The sequence below is a fragment of the Cyclopterus lumpus genome, chromosome 19 (genome assembly GCF_009769545.1).
Source record: "Cyclopterus lumpus isolate fCycLum1 chromosome 19, fCycLum1.pri, whole genome shotgun sequence".
Classification (NCBI taxonomy): domain Eukaryota; kingdom Metazoa; phylum Chordata; class Actinopteri; order Perciformes; family Cyclopteridae; genus Cyclopterus; species Cyclopterus lumpus.
In genome coordinates, this window is record NC_046984.1 from 17,334,158 (window position 1) to 17,359,157 (window position 25,000).

General features: G+C 47.1%; 1 protein-coding gene across 1 annotated transcript in view; it reads right to left on the reverse strand.

Moving 5' to 3' along the window:
* The window catches only part of LOC117748872 (SRC kinase signaling inhibitor 1-like), a 54,657-nt gene that overhangs the window by 19,820 nt on the left and 9,837 nt on the right, over nucleotides 1-25,000 (reverse strand). The window contains exons 2-5 of the mRNA XM_034558989.1: nucleotides 19,528-19,554; nucleotides 5,038-5,239; nucleotides 3,608-3,737; nucleotides 2,381-2,552 (exon numbers count right to left, since the gene is read on the reverse strand). Coding sequence (XP_034414880.1) covers nucleotides 2,381-2,552; nucleotides 3,608-3,737; nucleotides 5,038-5,239; nucleotides 19,528-19,554 — 531 coding nt within the window. The remainder of the gene's footprint in view (nucleotides 1-2,380; nucleotides 2,553-3,607; nucleotides 3,738-5,037; nucleotides 5,240-19,527; nucleotides 19,555-25,000) is intronic.

Consider the following 25,000-nt stretch of genomic DNA (forward strand, 5'->3'; position numbering starts at 1 on the left):
ATCAGGTACCAGGTACCAGGTATCAGGTCCCAGGTACCAGGTACCAGGTATCAGGTACCAGGTATCAGGTCCCAGGTATCAGGTCCCAGGTATCAGGTCCCAGGTCCCAGGTACCAGGTACCAGGTCCCAGGTATCAGGTCCCAGGTCCCAGGTATCAGGTCCCAGGTATCAGGTCCCAGGTCCCAGGTACCAGGTCCCAGGTACCAGGTACCAGGTACCAGGTACCAGGTATCAGGTACCAGGTACCAGGTCCCAGGTATCAGGTCCCAGGTCCCAGGTATCAGGTCCCAGGTATCAGGTCCCAGGTCCCAGGTCCCAGGTACCAGGTACCAGGTACCAGGTATCAGGTACCAGGTATCAGGTCCCAGGTATCAGGTCCCAGGTCCCAGGTACCAGGTACCAGGTACCAGGTACCAGGTCCCAGGTATCAGGTCCCAGGTCCCAGGTATCAGGTCCCAGGTATCAGGTCCCAGGTCCCAGGTACCAGGTACCAGGTACCAGGTCCCAGGTATCAGGTCCCAGGTCCCAGGTATCAGGTCCCAGGTCCCAGGTCCCAGGTCCAGGTGTTTTGGTCATTGCTTTTACTGGTTCTGTTTTTACCATGTAAAGCGCCCTTTAAAACCCTGTTCAAATTAAATGTATTATTATTATTATTTAATTAATTTTGTAATAATAGATGTTATTAATAATAACAATAATAATAATATATTGTATTCCTATTGTTTATATCATTATTATTAAAAATATTCTATATTATATTAGTTGTTATTGTTATAATTAATAATAATATTATTATCATCAAGTTTCTTGAAGTGGGAAATCATTGTTAACATCATTGTTTGATCAACTTTAATATCCTAATTGATTTGTATTTTTATATTTTTATTTATTAATGAATTGTCTCATTTTTAATCAGAAAACATGATGATTTGTGTCCGTTAGAGATAAGAATCAAACCAGAGTGCTGCTGCAGCTCCTGTTTATAACAACGAGATAACACACACACACACACACACACACACACACACACACACACACACACACACACACACACACCTGTGAGGGCGCGTACCTTCACAGGAAGTCTAATTAACTGTGAAATTGGGCGCTTTTTGAAGCGCTAAGCGGGTTTACATGAACTCTGCTTAACGATGTGACTGCAGCACTGATGATGTCATCAAGTCAATTATCTCACTTTGTGATGAAGACACATTAGTGTTTAAAGCTGTGAATGGATTATCGGGAATTAACCTATTTATCTTATTTTTCTATACACATATATATATATATATAATATATATAATCGGCCTGGGTGACCACCATGGGACTATATATATATATATATATATATATATATATATATATATATATATATATATATATATATATATATATATACATACATATATACAGTATATCTATGAGCCTGCGTTGATTGGCTTGTTGAATCACATGTTCTCTGATCCAAGCAGCTTATAAAACACTGAAGCACTTAACAAGAGAACTCCTTCATGAGAAGTTCCCTTTCAAAATAAAGGTCTCGAGGAGCCGGTGCAGCTGACCGTAACGTCTCAGAGAATCATAGACGCAGATAAAAGAGTGACGGGAAAGATTCACTAAGTGCACTTTAAGTGGGTTTTAAGTTGCTCTTGAAAAGATTATCGATGGACTGAGTGCAGAAAGAGGGTCATTTTTATCCATTAGTGAGGGAAGGAGTGAGGAAAGGAGTGAGGGAAGGAGTGATGGAGTGAGGGAAGGAGTGAGGGAAGGAGTGAGGGAAGGAGTGAGGGAAGGAGTGAGGAAAGGAGTGAGGGAAGGAGTGACGGAAGGAGTGAGGGAAGGAGTGAGGGAAGGAGTGAGGAAAGGAGTGAGGGAAGGAGTGATGGAGTGAGGGAAGGAGTGAGGGAAGGAGTGAGGGAAGGAGTGAGGGAAGGAGTGAGGAAAGGAGTGAGGGAAGGAGTGAGGGAAGGAGTGAGGGAAGGAGTGAGGGAAGGAGTGAGGAAAGGAGTGAGGGAAGGAGTGAGGGAAGGAGTGAGGAAATGAGTGAGGGAAGGAGTGAACGAGTGAGGGAAGGAGTGAGGGAAGGAGTGAGGAAAGGAGTGAGGAAAGGAGTGAGGGAAGGAGTGAGGGAAGGAGTGAGGGAAGGAGTGAGGTCAGTTCAACAGGCTCAACACACACACACACAGACACACACAGGGCGACTCCTCTGGTTGTATAGAAGTCTATGCTTCATGTGTTAAAGCTGCATTCTCTCTCCTGACCACCAGGGGGCGACTCCTCTGGTTGTATAGAAGTCTATGCTTCATGTGTTAAAGCTGCATTCTCTCTACTGACCACCAGGGGGCGACTCCTCTGGTTGTATAGAAGCCAACCTCTTACCCGCAGGTCTCCGTTAGCCAGGTGGGGGTGCTGGTGTCCGGGGTAGGTGCCGTAGATGGGCTCTTTGCAGTAAATCTTGATGACGCAGCGGTCCTGAACGTCCCGCGGGTCCTCCAGCTCGTAGAAGACGTTCCGGGTCTCGTCTTTGATCAGCAGAGCTGTGTTCGGAGACCTGCGCAGCAATAATAATAACATCAAACACTGATGAATGGCCCACGCAGAGACCATTCCAGCGGCTGCTGCCCACTGACAGTCAGACGAGGAAGGGGGGTCGAGGCTCTTTGAACCTGAACGAGGATCCGTAATGAGAGAACCAGCCGGACCGCCTCACGTTGGACTCATCACAGTCATTTGAGCTCAGAGCAATGTGGCCTCACGGGCATCAAGGAGCACATCGTCTATAATTAAACACCGTGATGAAAACACCTATCGATTCCTTTATTATTATTGTTACATTCTGTACCATTCGCTCCGATTTAAAACCCGAAATTCATTCTTAGTAACAAATTGACGGCGTTTCTTCTCCCGACGCGAGAAATGATTTCATGTTCCAGATCACGAAGGTCCTTTTCTTTTTTTAAATGTTCCTCTTGTGTCCCTTAAAAGTAACTCGCTGCCTCTGGATGCCACAAGGACCAGAAATGAAAGACATTTTTTAATCTTAAAGGCTTTTAATATGGAGTAATGTCAGAGCCTTAGTTTTAAGTTTGAATCATTGGTGCTTATTTTATTTTATTGATAATTATATACAGATTTTTTTCTATTTTTTGGGTTTTAATGGTGCAATTAATAGTCTTGTAAAGGTTGTATTTTTATATATATTAATTTTTGTAATAATTAAAAATAGTAGACTACTGAAAAAGATCACTATAACCACATCTCTCCTTGTCTGATGATATTTAGCTAGTAACTAAATGGCTTTATGTCGTATAATATACAATGTAGAGGATCCCAAATAACATACGTTTATTTGTAAGAGGCAATGGTCAACAATACATTGACACTTATCTCTCAGTAGCGAGTTATCTTTAAGTAACCCGAGCTCGGTCCTGTGTTTAGTATGTTTTGGGGTTGGACCCCTGATGGGGATGCAAATAATGTAAAATGAATAAATATCCACGTTCATAGGATTCACGGAGCTCTAAAAAGCTCCAGAAATACGTCCAAAAAGTGATTTAAACTGTGGAAATGTGTGCGATGTGAGCGGTCCGGTCCGATCGGAGGTACCTGAGCATGGCCATGGTGAGCCTCTGGGGGAACATGTGCACGATGAGGGCCCTCAGCGTGTCCAGGCTGGTCAGCTCGTGGGTCAGGTGGACCCTCCGAGTCTCCTCCCCGAGCTGGAGGAACAAGATCCCTGCATTTATGGATGGGGAGGAGCAATGAGGGAGATCCACGGTGGTTGAAGGGGGAGGTGGGGGGATGTCAGGGGTGGAGATAGAGAGTGTTCACCTCAAGATATTAGTTTGTTTTTCACTGTAAGGAGTCAATAAAACACCCATTGTAGCTTGAACACGACCTCCTAACGTTAAACCTGAGCCCTCACAGCTGTGGGAGGTCGCTCCGACTTCATAGAACCCGAGTTACATACGTAACCCTCCTCTTAATGTCGCTGCTTTAAGGCTACTAACACGGTACCATTGGATCTTTTTCAAATAAAAACATGTTTCCTGGTGGCTTCATGGTCCTCTGAGCATCAACACCTCTGACAACAATAAACGATAAAGTCCCAGGAAACGACGACACGTGATCATCGTCCTCGTATCAGCGACGTGTGAAGAGGCATCGAGTGTCGAGAGAGACGAAGGAGCTATTCATCACCTGGAAGTTGCTTTAAACCGACATCAAAGACAGGATATTATCACCAAAGCTTCCATATTCCGCTGGTAGTTTGAGAACTGTTTTTTAAAAATAGAAATGATTGCATTTCGTCCCACCTTTTCGAACTCCTGTAAACGCATCACCCTCCTCCTCCTCCTCACCTGAGAGACACTTTAATAAGCCGTTAATCCCCGGTGACGGGAGGCGTGAACAGCTGTTTGTGTCTTTGAACACTCGATGCCTTTCGGACTCAAACAAGAGAAACGTGCGAGCGTCTCTGTGGCGCTCGAATCGAACGCACCCCTCTTCTTTGGAGGGGTCAAGGGTCAAGAGTGGCGGCTCGCTGTGGGAGGACCTCCTCCCCCCTCTCAGGGTTTCTAGTATCCTTCAAGTCTGTAGAGTATCGTCTTAAAAAGTACAAGAGGAAAAGTTCCGGGCCGAATGAATTTTTCTGGTTAAAATTGACGACTGACAGACAAAATGAAACCGATTTAAAACCTAATTTTTAGAGCATTATGTCAATGATTGATGAGGATGAGGATGTCTAGTGACGTCACTCAGACAGCGAACTAAACACCGTGAAGGCTAACTCAGACGTGTATCTCATGGTGGTAGATCTCAACGATATCTTGACCCTAACGACCTTCACGGTAACCAGATAATGAGAGACTGAACTGGTTTCCCTGCAGCAGCAGTAACAGCACCAGTAACAGCAACAGTAACAGTAACAGCACCAGTAACAGCAGCAGTAACAGCACCAGTAACAGCAGCAGTAACAGCACCAGTAACAGCAGCAGTAACAGCACCAGTAACAGCAGCAGTAACAGAACCAGTACCTGGCGCCCGCAGCTTGGCCTGGCTGGACGAGCGCGCCAGCGGCAGGCTCTGGCGGAGCCGGTTCATCCGGTTGAAGCCGGCGGGCGCGTCGGGCTCCGACATGGTGCCCAGGTTCTCGGCCGACGCGAAGGAAACCCTGCTGGCCTGGTCGGCGAGGGCCGGCTGAGTCGGGCTGAGTCGCGTCGCGCGGGGGGTTCGAGTCTGAAAGACAAGGTGGGGGGCACGACAACAGGGCAGAGGCCAAGAGACAGAGGATGAAGGATCTCATTGAGCTGCCAGGTAACACACAGGGTTCTGAAACGTGGAGGAAGGAGAGGACAACAAACAACTTTCCTTCAGGTGGAAAGAAAGAAAGAAAGCTCGGTTAACGCTGGCGTTCATATTTCCCAAAGCAACACTCAATAAAAAGCTAAACAGGACCCCCAGTGGACCCCCCCCCCCCCCCCCCCCCTTAACAGCGATAAGTTATGATGAAGGATGACAACCATCCTGATTTTCCCCCGGAGACTTGGTTTTTATTGCCCTTTTTAGCGGGGAAAGAGCCGGAGCTGGTGCAGGAGGTGGAGCGGTACCAGCTAGATATAGTTGGGCTCACCTCCACGCACAGCATGGGCTCTGGAACCAAGCTCCTGGAGAAGGGTTGGACTTTGTCCTTTTCTGGAGTTGCCCAGGGTGAGAGGCGCCGGGCGGGAGTGGGGATACTCACGAGCCCCCGGCTGAGCGCCGCTGTGTTGGAGTTTTCCCCGGGGAACGAGAGGGTCGCCTCCCTGCGCCTACGGGTTGCGGGGAGTAAGGCTCTGACTGTTGTTTGTGCTTATGCACCGAACAGCATTTCGGAGTATCCGGCCTTCTTGGAGTCGGTGGGAGGGGTCCTGGAAAGGGCGCCGCCTGCCGACTCCATAGTTCTCCTGGGAGACTTCAACGCTCACGTGGGCAATGACAGAGAAACCTGGCGGGGCGTGATTGGGAGGAACGGCTTGCCCGATCTGAACCCGAATGGTGTTTTGTTGTTGGACTTCTGTGCTAGCCACAGTTTGTCCATAACGAACACCATGTTCGAACATAAGGTGGCTCATAAGTGTACCTGGTACCAGAACACCTTAGGCCGGAGATCAATGATCGACTTTGTAATCGTATCATCTGATCTGCGGCCGTATGTCTTGGACACTCGGGTGAAGAGAGGAGCAGAGCTGTCAACTGATCACCACCTGGTGGTGAGTTGGATCAGATGGCGGGGGACTCGGCTAGAGAGACCTGGCAAGCCCAAACGTGTAGTGAGGGTGAACTGGGAACGTCTGGCAGAGGATCCTGTCCGGGAGGTCTTCAACTCCCACCTCCGGAAGAACTTCTCACAAATCCCGAGGGAGGCTGGGGACATGGAATCCGAGTGGACCTTGTTCAAAGCCTCTATTGTGGACGCGGCTGCTCGGGGCTGTGGCCGGAAGGTCATCGGTGCCTGTCGTGGCGGCAACCCTAGAACCCGGTGGTGGACACCGGGGGTGAGGGTGGCCGTCAAACTGAAGAAGGAGGCCTTTCGGGCCTGGCTGGCCCAGGGGTCTCCTGAAGCAGCTGACGGGTACCGGCGGGCCAAAAGGGCTGCAGCGACGATGGTCGCGGAGGCTAAAACTCGGGCATGGGAGGAGTTCGGGGAGGCCATGGAGAAGGACTTTCGGTTGGCCTCAAGGAAGTTCTGGCAAACCATCCGACGGCTCAGGAAGGGAAAGCAGGGTCTACCCCAGGCTGTTTTCAGCAGGGGGGGGGAACTGCTGACCCGGACTGGGGACATCGTCGGGCGGTGGAAAGAGCACTTTGAGGAACTCCTAAACCCGGCCAACATGTCCCCCGGAGAGGGGGCAGCGCCGGAAGACTTTGGGGTGGATTCACCCATATCCCTGGCAGAGGTCGCTAAGGTAGTCAAAAAGCTCCTTGGTGGCAAGGCGCCAGGGGTGGATGAGATCCGCCCTGAGATGCTGAAAGCGCTGGACATTGTTGGGCTGTCTTGGTTGACACGCCTTTTCAGTGTCGCATGGGGGTCGGGAACAGTGCCCATGGACTGGCAGACCGGGGTGGTGGTTCCCATCTTCAAGAAGGGGGACCGGAGAGTGTGCTCGAACTATCGTGGTATCACACTGCTCAGCCTCCCGGGAAAAGCTTATGCCAGGGTGCTGGAGAGGAGGCTCCGACCGCTTGTCGAACCTCAGATTCAGGACGAACAGTGCGGATTCCGTCCCGGTCGTGGAACAGTGGACCAGCTCTTTACCCTCGCAAGATTACTGGAGGGGTCCTGGGAGTTTGCCCAACCAGTTTACATGTGCTTTGTAGACCTGGAGAAGGCTTTCGACCGGGTCCCTCGGGGGTTTTTGTGGGGGGTGCTGCGGGAGTATGGGGTGCCGGACCCGTTGGCACGGGCCATCCGGTCTCTGTATGCCTGCAGTAGGAGCTGTGTTCGTCTCCTCGGTAGTAAGTCAGACACGTTCCCGGTGGGTGTTGGCCTCCGCCAGGGCTGCCCTTTATCACCGGTCCTGTTCGTGACCTTCATGGACAGGATATCTAGGCGCAGCCAGGGGGCGGAGAGGATCCGGTTCGGGAGTCTCGGGATCGCCTCTCTGCTGTTTGCGGATGATGTGGTCCTGTTTGCCTCCTCGGACCGTGACCTCCAGCATTCACTGGGGCGTTTTGCAGCCGAGTGCGAAGCGGCAGGGATGAGAGTTAGCACCTCCAAATCTGAGGCCATGGTGCTCTGCCGGAAACCGGCGGATTGCTCCCTCCAGGTGGGGGCAAACTGCCTACCCCAAGCGAAGGAGTTCAAGTATCTCGGGGTCTTGTTCACGAGTGAGGGTAAGGTGGAGCGGGAGATCGATAGGCGGATCGGTGCGGCTGCAGCAGTAAAACAGGCGCTGTACCGGTCCGTCTTAGTGAAGAGGAGCTGAGCCGGAAGGCAAAGCTCTCCATTTACTGGTCGGTCTACGTTCCAACCCTCACCTATGGTCACGAACTCTGGGTCGTGACCGAAAGAACGAGATCTCGGATACAAGCGGCCGAAATGAGCTTCCTCCGTAGGGTGGCCGGGCTCAGCCTTAGAGATAGGGTAAGGAGCTCGGACATCAGGGGGGAGCTTGGAGTCGAGTCGCTGCTCCTTCGTGTCGAAAGGAGTCAGCTGAGGTGGTTCGGGCATCTAGTTAGGATGCCTCCTGGACGCCTCCCATTAGAGGTTTTCCGGGCACGTCCAACTGGTAGGAGGCCCCGGGGAAGACCGAGGACACGCTGGAGGGATTATATCTCCCGGCTGGCCTTGGAACGCCTCGGGATCCCCCAGAATGAGCTGGAAAGTGCTGCGGGTGAGAGGGAAGCCTGGGTCGGCCTGCTGAACCTGCTGCCACCGCGACCCGACCCCGGATAAGCGGGTGATAATGGATGGATGGATGGATGCCCTTTTTACAACAATCCCCAAGATCTGTGCTTCATGTGTTGAAGCTGCATTCTCTCTCCTGACCACCAGGGGGCGACTCCTCTGGTTGTATAGAAGTCTGTGCTTCATGTGTTAAAGCTGCATTCTCTCTCCTGACCACCAGGGGGCGACTCCTCTGGTTGTATAGAAGTCTATGCTTCATGTGTTAAAGCTGCATTCTCTCTCCTGACCACCAGGGGGCGACTCCTCTGGTTGTATAGAAGTCTACGCTTCATGTGTTAAAGCTGCATTCTCTCTCCTGACCACCAGGGGGTGACTCCTCTGGTTATATAGAAGTCTATGCTTCATGTGTTAAAGCTGCATTCTCTCTCCTGACCACCAGGGGGCGACTCCTCTGGTTGTATAGAAGTCTATATAAATGACTCTACTTCTCTTGATGTATTCCCTCAGTAAACATTGTAAACATTAGTTTTTGGTCTCAATCTCTAGTCTCAAGTCTTCTTCAATACAGCGTGATGTTCATTTAGTAAATTATGATCATTCATACTCCACGATGTGGTTTGAGTGGCTCAAAGTAACAAACATCCGTCTCCTCTGAGACAGAAAATGTCTGTTTGTTTGTGCACGAGCAGCTTTCATGAATCTTCTCGAGGGCAGAACAAGTCGGGCAAGATTTCTGTTTTTTTCCACGGCTTAAAATTTTAATTTTAATCACTGAAGGAAGACAACGACAAGAGGAGCTTAATTCCACTTGTTCCACCTTCCTGTCTGACGGGGAACCAGTCGAGGACTAAACTCTCAAGCTTCCATCACTGAGCTGACGTTCTCCAGGGTCTTTGTCACATCGTTCTCGTCTTTTTCTGCGTCTTTAGAACCAGGTTTGGTTTCCTGCTTCTTAAAAACACGATGTTTTAAATCCATGTTTTATGACCTTCTTCTTTTCTCCCCCAGAGCGATGAGGAGCCTGAACACACCGCTGGCGTCTGCTGGACGACCTCCAGCCGACACAGCTGATTTCTATCTGTTTGTGTCATTTTGTGTCTCTTTGTGTCATTTTGTCATTTTGTGTCATTTTGTCTCTTTGTGTCATTTTGTCTCTTTGTGTCATTTTGTGTCTTTGTGTCTTTGTGTCATTGTGTCTCTTTGTGTCATTTTGTCTCATTTTGTGTCTCTTTGTGTCATTTTGTGTCTTTGTGTCTTTGTGTCATTTTGTCTCTTTGTGTCATTTTGTGTCTTTGTGTCTTTGTGTCATTTTGTCTCTTTGTGTCATTTTGTCTCATTTTGTGTCTCTTTGTGTCATTTTGTGTCTTTGTGTCATTTTGTCTCTTTGTGTCATTTTGTCTCATTTTGTCTCTTTGTGTCATTTTGTGTCTTTGTGTCATTTTGTCTCTTTTTGTGTCTCTTTGTCTCATTTTGTCTTTTTTTGTCATTTTGTCTCTTTTTGTGTCTCTTTGTGTCATTTTGTGTCTCTTTGTGTCATTTTGTCTCTTTGTCTCATTTTGTCTCTTTGGGCCCCTGATACTTTGGGCCCCTGATGCTTTGGGCCCCTGATGCTTTGGGCCCCTGATGCTTTGGGCCCCTGATGCTTTGGGCCCCTGATGCTTTGGGCCCCTGATACTTTGGGCCCCTGATGCTTTGGGCCCCTGATGCTTTGGGCCCCTGATGCTTTGGGCCCCTGATACTTTGGGCCCCTGATACTTTGGGCCCCTGATGCTTTGGGCCCCTGATGCTTTGGGCCCCTGATGCTTTGGGCCCCTGATACTTTGGGCCCCTGATGCTTTGGGCCCCTGATGCTTTGGGCCCCTGATGCTTTGGGCCCCTGATGCTTTGGGCCCCTGATGCTTTGGGCCCCTGATGCTTTGGGCCCCTGATGCTTTGGGCCCCTGATACTTTGGGCCCCTGATGCTTTGGGCCCCTGATGCTTTGGGCCCCTGATGCTTTGGGCCCCTGATGCTTTGGGCCCCTGATACTTTGGGCCCCTGATGCTTTGGGCCCCTGATGCTTTGGGCCCCTGATGCTTCAACCTGAGGGAGGAGGAAGCAGCACATGACTCCTTCACTTCCTCCTCACTCCTGGTCCGTTTCCCTCAGAGCAGCTGAAGGTTAACTGTGTTGCTCAAGGGCACTTGAGAGGAAGCCAACCTCTGGTTCACTCCCCGCTCGGGGACTCAGATCAGAGCTTTTATCGACGCTTTTTTAATACTATACTACTGTGTACAAATACTACTGTGTACAAATACTACTGTGGACAAATACTACTGTGGACAAATACTACTGTGGAAAAATACTACTGTGTACAAATACTACTGTGGACAAATACTACTGTAGACAAATACTACTGTGGACAAATACTACTGTGGACAAATACTACTGTGTACAAATACTACTGTGTACAAATACTACTGTGGACAAATATTACTGTGTACAAATACTACTGTGGACAAATACTACTGTGGAAAAATACTACTGTGTACAAATACTACTGTGGACAAATACTACTGTGGAAAAATACTACTGTGTACAAATACTACTGTGGACAAATACTACTGTGTACAAATACTACTGTGGAAAAATACTACTGTGTACAAATACTACTGTGGACAAATACTACTGTGTACAAATACTATACTACTGTGGACAAATACTACTGTGTACAAATACTACTGTGTACAAATACTACTGTGGACAAATACTACTGTAGACAAATACTACTGTGTACAAATACTACTGTAGACAAATACTACTGTGGACAAATACTACTGTGGACAAATACTACTGTGTACAAATACTATACTACTGTGTACAAATACTACTGTGGAAAAATACTACTGTGTACAAATACTACTGTGTACAAATACTACTGTGGACAAATACTACTGTGTAATAAATACTACTGTGGACAAATACTACTGTGTAATAAATACTACTGTGGACAAATACTACTGTGTACAAATACTACTGTGGACAAATACTACTGTGTACAAATACTATACTACTGTGTACAAATACTACTGTGGACAAATACTACTGTGTACAAATACTACTGTGTACAAATACTACTGTGGACAAATACTACTGTGTACAAATACTACTGTGGACAAATACTACTGTGTACAAATACTATACTACTGTGTAATAAATACTACTGTGGACAAATACTACTGTGGACAAATACTACTGTGGACAAATACTACTGTGTACAAATACTATACTACTGTGTACAAATACTACTGTGGACAAATACTACTGTGTACAAATACTACTGTGTACAAATACTACTGTGGACAAATACTACTGTGGACAAATACTACTGCTTACAAATACTACTGTGGACAAATACTAATGTGGACAAATACTAATGTGGACAAATACTACTGTGTAATAAATACTACTGTGTACAAATACTACTGTGTACAAATACTACTGTGGACAAATACTACTGTGTACAAATACTACTGTGGACAAATGCTACTGTGGACAAATACTACTGTGTACAAATAGTACTGTGTACAAATACTACTGTGGATAAATACTACTGTGGATAAATACTACTGTGTACAAATACTACTGTAGACAAATACTACTGTGGACAAATACTACTGTGGACAAATACTACTGTGGACAAATACTACTGCTTACAAATACTACTGTGGACAAATACTACTGTGGACAAATACTACTGTGTACAAATACTACTGTGGACAAATACTACTGTGTACAAATACTATACTACTGTGTACAAATACTACTGTGGACAAATACTATACTACTGTGTACAAATACTACTGTGGACAAATACTACTGTGTACAAATACTACTGTGGACAAATACTACTGTGTACAAATAGTACTGTGTACAAATACTACTGTGGATAAATACTACTGTGTACAAATACTACTGTGGACAAATACTACTGTGGACAAATACTACTGCTTACAAATACTACTGTGGACAAATGCTACTGTGGACAAATACTACTGTGGACAAATACTACTGTGTACAAATACTACTGTGGACAAATACTACTGTGTACAAATACTATACTACTGTGTACAAATACTACTGTGGACAAATACTATACTACTGTGTACAAATACTACTGTGGACAAATACTACTGTGTACAAATACTACTGTGGACAAATACTACTGTGTACAAATACTACTGTGGACAAATACTACTGTGTACAAGGTAACGCTCTGAACGCCAAAAGCCGCCGTTCGGATTGAAAAGCACGTTTTCTTCAACCTATCTTCATTATTGTCAGATTTTAATCTTTACAACGGTCCTTGAACACATCAAGTGTGAAAAAACACTTCGTAAAATGTGTGATATTCAATCAAAAAACGCTCCAAAATGTTAAATAAACCATTTAAAGTCTCCTCTCTGTGAAGAGCGCATAGATAGCGGCTCCAGTGCCCCGTCATAAAGGTCAAATATTCTAAATACAGAGTTCACTCAAACAGATATTGATCATTTTAACGTCCACAGCAGCACACTGCTTCGCCTCTTCGTTCTGTTTCTACTCACAACCAAACCGGACGTTTACTGCACACTAAGCCATTTTCCATCAGAGTCATCCGAGTCGGCCGTTTAATACGCCGTTTAACACGCCGTTCGCTCCCGTTTCGTCTCTACATCACTTCAGATATTATTACACGGGGGACATAATCGTCTTTCACGTATATAAATCTGGTGGGAACTTCTCATCCCGTTATTGCTCCGCACCGGCTTTCATAACGCGCCGTCTGCTGAGCAAAACCCATCGCCGTCTTGGCAGATGGCGGTGAAGTGTCAATAAGTGGTTCTGGCCACGTGAGGGGGGGGGGGGGGGGGGGGGAGGGGAGGGGAGGGGGGGGGGGAGGGGAGGGGAGGGGGGGGGGTTCGCGCGGTTCGCACGCCGTAAGCCTTTTAGCGGCAGAAGAAACACGCCCGCTATCCTTGCCAGTCAGATTGGGGAATAGCCATTTTTCCAGCGAGCATCATATCAACAGCCCGGCAGCAGCGGGGCCAACAAAGAGCTCGCTGGGCGCCAGCGGCGGGGGGGGGGGGGGGGGGGGGGGGGCGGCGCTCTAAAAGAAAGAACCCCGAGGCGCAGACCAAATCCTTTCAAAGGGTTGTTTGTGGTGGATGTTTGCAGACGACTGTGTGTTGTCTCCCATGTTGTTACAGGCCGCTGACTAAAGGATCCCGTTGCTAAAATATCTTTTTTTATATACAATGTGCAGTTTTGTAAAAGTCTGATTGAATGAAAAGCTATAAAAAAAAAAGAGACGAAAAACTAATTGGTAGGAAGACTCGGGTGATACCAAAAACATTCTACTTGGCTACGCCTCCACGAGCGTGAAGAAATGTAAATGTTTATTTTTTAATCAAAACAATTATATATATATATATATATATATATATATTATATTATATATATATATATAAATATTTATATATATATATAAATATATATATATAAAATATATATATTTATATCAATATCATGATAAAACCATGGCTGTCCTCCCTCGAAGGTGTCGGCTACATTCGATATTTGATTTTCTCTCTTCAGAAGAACTTTTGATCCGTGACAACATGCACAACGGCTGCAGCTCCATCACCGTTTACATTATTCTAACACATAAAGAGAGGCGGGTTTTGGTAATATATATGCTAATGAGATATTTGCGTGTGGTATTATAGAACGTCGGGGATGGCGCTTCTTTCAAATGAACTTCGTCTCATGGCTCCGCTCTAACAAGCCGAGGAAAAATTAGCTGCGCGGTAATTCCAGCAGAAAACGAAGATGGTTGCTGAATAACTGGAGACCCTTCAATAGGACCCCCCCCCCCCACCCCACCCCCACCCCCACCCCCACAATGGTACGTTCCTCCAGAGCACGAGAGACGCAAAACGGAGCGTTAATATTTGTACAAGTGAAGCTGAAGGAGAAAATGATGCAGCACTGCAACAATGTTGCAACAATGTTGCACCAATGTATGACGGGCTCCTAGCAGTGGGAGTATCTGTTGTGTGTGTGTGTGTGTGTGTGTGTGTGATGTGTGTGTGTGTGATGTGTGCGCGTGTACTTAGTGAGCTGGCAAACCAGTGAAACATCAAAGGGGACCAGTGGGGGACTGTTAAACACACACACACACACACACACACACACAGCGGGCCACTGCTGCAGGGGTTTGTGTTGCATCGGAGGAGGACACACCCACGAGGGGGAGTGATAACCAATCCAGAGCAAGCTGCCGACCAGCAGCGCCGAGGAGGAGATTGGAAAAGAGAGACGATGCAGACGAGTGAGAAGAACAACACGCACACACAATATATATTATGAATAGAAAGGATACTATTGGGCCTTTTAGATCACCTCTGTGCTCCTAAACGTAAATAATTGTTATATTTCTATATCAAAATCCAGCCGACTTTTCTTGCTGTAAAACTAAATATGACACGTGGTCATGTGAGCTGGTACCGACCAATAGCATCGCGACATCCATCCATCAATCTGCACCTTGTGCAGGTTATTATGAAGCCCGCTGCTCTTCTGGGTAAGACCCGCCCCCGTGCAGCGGTCAAGCTCTACGATTGGCCGGGCGTCCTCTGGGCTCGACCAATGGGCTGTCCTGAGCCTAATTACAGGAGGTCAATGCCCAACGTGAAGCAACACGTGCTGAAAGGTGAACTGTGAGCTTCAAACTCACAAAACGCTACAGAAGATTAAAAAAAATAAAACATTTTAGGGTCAGGAGGAAACAGTTCATTTGTTGGGGACTATTTTCAGCTGCGGATTAATACGCATTTTGCTTTTTGAAAACTATTCACAAAGAAATATTTGTTGTGCTTTTTTTTGTGTATTTAATGTTAAATCATTTCAAATGTATTAGTGTTGTGTTATCGGACGTTTTACTCAAACGTAACGCTTTTATTTTGGTGGTGCTTTAAACTTCTTGTTTGCATTTGTGTGTGTGTGTGTGTGTGTGTGTGTGTGTGTGTGTGTGTGTGTGTGTGTGTGTGTGTGTATGTGTGTATGTGTGTGTCTGTGTGTGACTGTGTATTGGGGCTGTACGTCCGGCGTTGATACGTTCAATACTTCATTGTTGTTTTGCTGTTTGCATGGACAACAACAACAACAACGACAACAACAACACAGATGATCAGCCTCTCTTACTCTACATTAGCAGTTCTCCATTGTTCATATTTGCCGTATCAGCGATATTAATGCGGAGCGTCGTTCAGAATATCAACTCGTTTTATGGTCAAAGTGCTTCGTGAGCGTTTTGCATAAGAGTTCAATCTCCCCCGAGGGGTCAAAGGTCAGCGTTCATGAGCATAATGTATTCAGGGGAGTCTGGAGGTGGAACTAATAAAGCTTCACTTTTCTTTCCACAATTCTTTATCCAGAATTCAATAAAATTGCGCAATACAAATGAATAAATAAAAGTCTCGGACATAATTCAAGAAGGAAAATGTTAAATATAATAAACAAATATTCTTAATTTTATTGTATAGCTTTTAGGATGTTTTCAATATTTTATGTAAAGTGCCTTTGAGTAGCTTGAAAAGCATTATAAATTAAATGTATTATTATTATTATTCTAATTAAGAGTTAAAACAAGTCTGTTATTATCACATGAGCTCACCAACCAGTTAGTTGTTCCAGTAAAGTTACATTCCCACTTTTAATCAGCTTCCTTTCAATGAATGAGCACTTTTCTTTTCATAAGTTCATAAGTTCACTCTATGAAATTATCTGCATGAATATTTCCACATGATGGGAGTCGGGTTTCCCAGTTTTGGGAACCGGAAACCGGTTTAAACCGCTTCAGAGAGCGAGTGTGAGGCCGTCAGCGACCGGTGACCAACACATTTTAATATTTAACATTTCACACTATTTACGTCACTATCCTGGTTTTATTTTGAAGGCTGAAGCCCAGGTGTAGCCCAGGTGTAGCCCAGGTGTAGCCCAGGTGTAGCCCAGGTGTAGCCCAGGTGTAGCCCAGGTGTAGCCCAGGTGTAGCCAACGCCCAGGTGTAGCTGAAGCCAAGGTGAAGCCCAGGTGTAGCTGTAGCCCAGGTGTAGCTGAAGCCCAGGTGAAGCCCAGGTGAAGCCCAAGTGTAGCTGTAGCCCAGGTGTAGCTGTAGCCCAGGTGAAGCCCAGGTGTAGCTGTAGCCCAGGTGTAGCTGTAGCCCAGGTGTAGTGTAGCTGTAGCCCAGGTGTAGCTGTAGCCCAGGTGAAGCCCAGGTGTAGTTGTAGCCCAGGTGTAGCTGTAGCCCAGGTGTAGTGTAGCTGTAGCCCAGGTGTAGCTGTAGCCCAGGTGTAGTGTAGCTGTAGCCCAGGTGTAGCTGTAGCCCAGGTGTAGCTGAAGCCCAGGTGTAGCCCAGGTGTAGCTGAAGCCCAGGTGTAGCTGAAGCCCAGGTGTAGCCCAGGTGTAGCTGAAGCCCAGGTGTAGCCCAGGTGTAGCTGAAGCCCAGGTGAAGCCCAGGTGTAGCTGTAGCCCAGGTGTAGCTGAAGCCCAGGTGTAGCTGAAGCCCAGGTGTAGCTGAAGCCCAGGTGAAGCCCAGGTGAAGCCCAGGTGTAGCTGTAGCCCAGTTGTAGCTGAAGCCCAGTTGTAGCTGAAGCCCAGTTGTAGCTGAAGCCCAGGTGTAGCTGTAGCCCAGTTGTAGCTGTAGCCCAGTTGTAGCTGAAGCCCAGGTGTAGCTGAAGACCAGGTGTAGCTGTAGCCCAGGTGTAGCTGAAGCCCAGGTGTAGCTGTAGCCCAGTTGTAGCTGTAGCCCAGTTGTAGCTGAAGCCCAGGTGTAGCTGAAGACCAGGTGTAGCTGTAGCCCAGGTGTAGTGTAGCTGTAGCCCAGGTGTAGCTGTAGCCCAGGTGAAGCCCAGGTGTAGTTGTAGCCCAGGTGTAGCTGTAGCCCAGGTGTAGTGTAGCTGTAGCCCAGGTGTAGCTGTAGCCCAGGTGTAGTGTAGCTGTAGCCCAGGTGTAGCTGTAGCCCAGGTGTAGCTGAAGCCCAGGTGTAGCCCAGGTGTAGCTGAAGCCCAGGTGTAGCTGAAGCCCAGGTGTAGCCCAGGTGTAGCTGAAGCCCAGGTGTAGCCCAGGTGTAGCTGAAGCCCAGGTGAAGCCCAGGTGTAGCTGTAGCCCAGGTGTAGCTGAAGCCCAGGTGTAGCTGAAGCCCAGGTGTAGCTGAAGCCCAGGTGAAGCCCAGGTGAAGCCCAGGTGTAGCTGTAGCCCAGTTGTAGCTGAAGCCCAGTTGTAGCTGAAGCCCAGTTGTAGCTGAAGCCCAGGTGTAGCTGTAGCCCAGTTGTAGCTGTAGCCCAGTTGTAGCTGAAGCCCAGGTGTAGCTGAAGACCAGGTGTAGCTGTAGCCCAGGTGTAGCTGAAGCCCAGGTGTAGCTGAAGCCCAGGTGTAGCTGTAGCCCAGGTGTAGCTGTAGCCCAGGTGTAGCTGTAGCTCAGGTGTAGCTGTAGCCCAGGTGTAGCTGAAGCCCAGGTGTAGCTGTAGCCCAGGTGTAGCTGTAGCCCAGGTGTAGCCGACCCGGAGGCACTCAAACTCGCAAGTGAGACACATTAAGTGCAATTTCACGCTTGAGTTGATGAATAAATAAAAAGCGATGACGACGTCAACGTGGAGCTCATTTTATGGCAATCCGTCTCGTGGTTGTTGACGCTAGAGGAGCACATTCATCCTCTGGGGACCACGAATGTCTGGCCAACGCTTCACACCACTCAATCAACTAGATGTTGAGATGTTTCACAGGTTTCCACTTCCTCTCACGGGGACCATGGATATCTGTTTGATAGAAATCCGTCCGCTAAAACCAGCCAGGCTGAACCTGAGCATCTCCATTTTATTTCAATCCATTCAGTCTGATAATTCAACCAATCGGTAAGAAAGGAATTGCGGTGGAGATTTCTCCGAGCAGTTCATTTAAAATTATTCTTTTAACAGTTACCATCGTAGACTGAATACAGGAAGTGGACGTAGTCGCCGTGAGTCGCCGATTGGTTTTGTGGACGGTGTTGTTTTTGCAACCAGAAATGGCACGAGAGGGCGGAGCTAAAGGCGGAGCTAAGGGCGGAGCTAAATCAGACCGAACGCTGAATGAGTTAATTTTGGGCGATCAAAATGATACAAATAACTTTCATTAACTAAACACACTGTGAACGGGTTAAAGTTGTAAAACAAGAACCAGAGGAGTCGCCCCCTGGTGGTCAGGAGAGAGAATGCAGCTTTAACACATGAAGCATAGACTTCTATACAACCAGAGGAGTCGCCCCCTGCTGGTCAGTAGAGAGAATGCAGCTTTAACACATGAAGCATAGACTTCTATACAACCAGAGGAGTCGCCCCCTGGTGGTCAGTAGAGAGAATGCAGCTTTAACACATGAAGCATAGACTTCTATACAACCAGAGGAGTCGCCCCCTGGTGGTCAGGAGAGAGAATTCAGCTTTAACACATGGAGCATAGACTTCTATACAACCAGAGGAGTCGCCCCCTGGTGGTCAGGAGAGAGAATACAGCTTTAACACATGAAGCATAGACTTCTATACAACCAGAGGAGTCGCCCCCTGGTGGTCAGGAGAGAGAATACAGCTTTAACACATGAAGCATAGACTTCTATACAACCAGAGGAGTCGCCCCCTGGTGGTCAGGAGAGAGAATGCAGCTTTAACACATGAAGCTTTGACTTCTATACAACCAGAGGAGTCGCCCCCTGTCAATCACCTTGTAGCCCCGCCCTAAAGCATCCCCTGCTTTATGGTCTGTTTGACTCTAAATGACCATAATTTACTAAATGAACATCACACTGTATTGAAGAAGACTTGAAACTAGAGATTGAGACCAAAAACTCATGTTTACAATGTTTACTGAGGGAATAAATCAATCGATCGCCATTTTAAGTGAAGAATTCTGTTTACTCCCAGCATGCAGTGCAAGAGAGAGTTAAACAGCGTGCGCCGACATGTGACCGACACTGAAAAGGCAAGCAGGCATATACAGACACAATGAGAAGTTATCCTATTAGGAGGCGGATCCACACAGAGGGACAGATTCACACTGAAACACAAACACACAATATTGGCACTGACCTTGAAGCTCCAGTAGTTTGGTTGTTGCTAAGGAATGGAGGGGGGGGGGGGGGGGGGGGGGGGGGGGGGGGGGGGGAGACAGAAAAGGGAAAAGGAGGGTAGGAGAGGAGAGGAGGAAGAATTAGCGAGTGTGCGACATTTTCTAATGTGTTAAGCTGCAAAACAACAACACTACAAAACAGCGAAGGCCGGGTGGAAGCTGAGGAAAGGCTTTGTCACTCAGCTCCGATGTGCACGACGTGCACGAGACGCCACAAACGTTGACTAATGAAGGTTAAAAGCTGCGAGTGCGGTACGCCCCGAAAAAAGTCTCCACCACTTTGCTGAGAAAGGACCGCAAATTGTAGTGAAGCAAACCAATAAATTGCCTTTTTATTTTTCATCATACATTAGGCTTGGTGAGAAAATGATGTGCTAATTATTGTGATGATAGCCAGATTAACTTGTGTTGTCCTCCACTGCCATCATAATAGGACTTTAATTGCTTGTAATTGCTTCCCAGCAATTAATCAAATGTTTGCAGTGACTTCACGCACACTAATGATGGAGCTCCTAAATTCTTCCCCTCGCTCTCCCGAGGTGCAGCGTCGGCTGGCGTGGACCCGGGAGCAGGATTAACATCCTGGATTAAGGAGCGGCCATTTTCACTTCATCTGGGAAGAGGACGACATGCAGGTCAACGTCCTCCTGATTGTTTCAGACACAGCGGCTGACGCTGCAAGATATTTAACTAAATGTGAGTTTATGTCCTATTTGTGTAATGGCTGAAGAAAATATGAGTTTCTGTCAATATGTACAATGACTCACCGCTAGTGTGACTTAAGAAAGCCACCAGGACTCTATTAGCCGACCCCGGCACCGCTGGCAGGCGGCTTCACCAGGGTGGGGGGGGTGGCTAATGTGTTAGCTTGCTAGCTTGTCCATCTTCAGAGCTCGCTAGTCTCCGACCTGCTTTATATTGCATCAAGTTAGTTATTGTTGGGCTCATTTTCTGTCGCCAGCGTAGCATTAAAACATTAGCAGGGTGGCTAGCCAACTAGCCAGCCACCAAATAAGTAACATGTAACCACTTCATGCGTCATCCAAAGCACATTGCTAACAGCAAACAAGTGACAACTTTGTTCGGATCATTTTCTGGAACCATGTGTTGCATGAAAGCATGGCAGACTTTCGTAAGATAGCTAAGTAGCCAGCCGTCCGCTAGTTGTCTTGCTAATTCCACCATGCTTTCATGCTACACTGGTTAGTGAACGTAAGCTCAACAGCTGTCCATCTCTTCATCTCTCTAATAAGTTAGCCTGTTAGCAACACGTATCTTTATCTATATAATATGTTAGCCTGTTAGCAACATTTAAAGGTCAAAAAGACACAATGAAGCAGCAAAATGTTGCAGTGGAGGAAATAGAAGCATCTTCGTGTTTTTCAAAGAAGACTCATCACATGAACACGGAATAATTCAACGTCTCAGTTCTTTAACACGTTCGTATGACGAATCTCTCGTTGTTTCCTCGAGTTTAACCACCTTTCCAACTCTACTCACTGTGCATTGTGTTAAATATTTAATAAATAATAGTGTCAGGAACAACCCCTGAGCGACATCCCTGTAAATTATACATCTTTATAGTTTAAATACACATTGTTCCTTGAGAAAACACAGAAGTCAACAAATAACCGCCACAACAAACGATTTGCAAACATTTCACTGCATTCATTCAAACACAAGCGACTTCAATGTGTCTTCAAATTAAAAGCACAGATGAGTGATTTTGTTGTCTGAGAGTCTAAATTTCATCACATATGCTGTGAAAAACAAGGAATTCCCTGAGTAATTATTCTCCTGCGTCGGTGGAACTTAATTCCTGTTTGAGCAGCTGTTCCGGGAGCTGCCTGGATCCCCAAATATTGTCTCTGAGCTGCAACTTTTTTTAATCCATCTCATTTTATTTGAAAAAATGGAGTTGAAGGATATTTTTAAAAGAGTGTTTGTGAAAGAAGGAGCGAGCGACAGGCCCGTGGGCTGCTGTGACCCAGATTTCAGAGCTCCGTGTGGTTTGTGGGCTTCAGTCCAAGTCCGCTGACCAAAACAGACAAATCATACCTGATCGGATGCCACTGAGCTTATTTAACCAAATATTTTAAGTCTACACAGTCGGATCCTACTTTCATTTGTTTTAGCCTTTCTGTCTTTAAATAGTTGTTTTTAAGACTTTAAACTACATCATTTCATTAAGTGTCTAACTTCCATTCAGAGAATCTGTTTGACTAAATGTATTAAATGCAGTAGATCAGCAAAATAAACGGAAATGCTTTTTTACAAATATATTTCCAGGGCTTTTATTGTGAAAGGAGTACAGTTTGCCTTCATAAATAGAGGCTCAACTCAACCCGTTCTGAACTTTTAAATCAACCTTGTTGTGAATAGTACGTCACTTTTTGCTGTTTTTCACTCGACAAAACGTCAGTTAAAAGAAATATAAATATATATATTGACATACGAATAAAATATCCGTCTGCCCGAAGTCAAAAGGTCAAAGGCCAACGGTCTAGTGTGTGTGTCTTCAACCTAACACCTGTCCACGTGAAATAAGAATCAAAATGTAAATATCTTATTAAAAAAATGCCGAGTAAGCATTCAGCCTCCAAAAGAGTTGTAAAAAACAAAATTAACCTTTATGACCCCAACTGGACAAAATGTATTAAAAAACGTTTTTTACAGTTTTAATCTATTAATCAGACCGTTGAGTACACACAGTACACACAGTACACAATCTACACACAGTACACACAGTACACACAGTACACACAGTACACAATCTACACACAGTACACCCAGTACACACAGTACACCCAGTACACCCAGTACACACAGTACACACAGTACACAATCTACACACAGTACACACAGTACACACAGTACACACAGTACACACAGTACAAACCAACTCGTCCTCAAGCATCTGCAGCTGACTTCCTGTCTGTAGCTTTGAACTGACTTCCTGTCTGTAGCTTTGAACTGACTTCCTGTCTGTAACTTTGAACTGACTTCCTGTCTGCAGCTTTGAACTGACTTCCTGTCTGTAACTTTGAACTGACTTCCTGTCTGCAGCTTTGAACTGACTTCCTGTCTTTGAACTGACTTCCTGTCTGCAGCTTTGAACTGACTTCCTGTCTGTAACTTTGAACTGACTTCCTGTCTGTAACTTTGAACTGACTTCCTGTCTGCAGCTTTGAACTGACTTCCTGTCTTTGAACTGACTTCCTGTCTGCAGCTTTGAACTGACTTCCTGTCTTTGAACTGACTTCCTGTCTGTAGCTTTGAACTGACTTCCTGTCTGTAGCTTTGAACTGACTTCCTGTCTGCAGCTTTGAACTGACTTCCTGTCTTTGAACTGACTTCCTGTCTGTAGCTTTGAACTGACTTCCTGTCTTTGAACTGACTTCCTGTCTGCAGCTTTGAACTGACTTCCTGTCTGCAGCTTTGAACTGACTTCCTGTCTTTGAACTGACTTCCTGTCTGTAGCTTTGAACTGACTTCCTGTCTGTAGCTTTGAACTGAGGAGTTAACGTAATCTATAAAATAATCATCTCGGCCTCCCGGTCAGATCCCCGGGCGTCCGACAGCCGGATGGATTTATTCACCTTTAAATTGGAAAACAGCGAAATCCGCCACACGAATAATTTAATGCACCATTTTCTTTTTTTTCTTCTTTTTTCCCATAAAACCGTCTCACACACAACCTCCCCCAGGACCGTGACTCGGTGATTACCACCTCAATCACTTGAATCCCAAAGCGCACGAGAGAGGGATGAGGAAGAGAGGGATGAGGACGAGAGAGGGATGATGAAGAGAGGGATGAGGACGAGAGAGGGATGAGGAAGAGAGGGATGAGGACGAGAGAGGGATGAGGACGAGAGGGATGAGGACGAGAGAGGGATGAGGAAGAGAGGGATGAGGAAGAGAGGGATGAGGAAGAGAGGGATGAGGACGAGAGGGATGAGGAAGAGAGTGATGAGGATGAGAGGGATGAGGACGAGAGGGATGAGGACGAGAGGGATAAGGACGAGAGAGGGATGAGGACGAGAGGGATGAGGACGAGAGGGATGAGGAAGAGAGGGATGAGGAAGAGAGGGATGAGGACGAGAGGGATGAGGACGAGAGAGGGATGAGGAAGAGAGGGATGAGGATGAGAGAGGGATGAGGAAGAGAGGGATGAGGACGAGAGAGGGATGAGGACGAGAGGGATGAGGAAGAGAGTGATGAGGATGAGAGGGATGAGGACGAGAGAGGGATGAGGAAGAGAGGGATGAGGACGAGAGAGGGATGAGGAAGAGAGGGATGAGGACGAGAGAGGGATGAGGAAGAGAGGGATGAGGACGAGAGAGGGATGAGGACGAGAGGGATGAGGACGAGAGAGGGATGAGGAAGAGAGGGATGAGGAAGAGAGGGATGAGGACGAGAGGGATGAGGAAGAGAGTGATGAGGATGAGAGGGATGAGGACGAGAGGGATGAGGACGAGAGGGATAAGGACGAGAGAGGGATGAGGACGAGAGGGATGAGGACGAGAGGGATGAGGAAGAGAGGGATGAGGAAGAGAGGGATGAGGACGAGAGAGGGATGAGGAAGAGAGGGATGAGGACGAGAGAGGGATGAGGAAGAGAGGGATGAGGACGAGAGAGGGATGAGGACGAGAGGGATGAGGACGAGAGGGATGAGGAAGAGAGTGATGAGGATGAGAGGGATGAGGACGAGAGAGGGATGAGGAAGAGAGGGATGAGGAAGAGAGGGATGAGGACGAGAGGGATAAGGACGAGAGAGGGATGAGGACGAGAGGGATGAGGACGAGAGGGATGAGGAAGAGAGGGATGAGGAAGAGAGGGATGAGGAAGAGAGGGATGAGGACGAGAGAGGGATGAGGAAGAGAGGGATGAGGATGAGAGAGGGATGAGGAAGAGAGGGATGAGGACGAGAGAGGGATGAGGACGAGAGGGATGAGGACGAGAGGGATGAGGAAGAGAGTGATGAGGATGAGAGGGATGAGGACGAGAGAGGGATGAGGAAGAGAGTGATGAGGAAGAGAGGGATGAGGACGAGAGGGATGAGGAAGAGAGTGATGAGGAAGAGAGTGATGAGGATGAGAGGGATGAGGACGAGAGGGATGAGGACGAGAGGGATAAGGACGAGAGAGGGATGAGGACGAGAGGGATGAGGACGAGAGGGATGAGGACGAGAGGGATGAGGAAGAGAGGGATGAGGAAGAGAGTGATGAGGATGAGAGGGATGAGAGGGATGAGGACGAGAGGGATAAGGACGAGAGGGATGAGGACGAGAGGGATGAGGAAGAGAGGGATGAGGACGAGAGGGATGAGGAAGAGAGCGATGAGGAAGAGAGGGATGAGGACGAGAGGGATGAGGAAGAGAGCGATGAGGAAGAGAGGGATGAGGAAGAGAGCGATGAGGAAGAGAGGGATGAG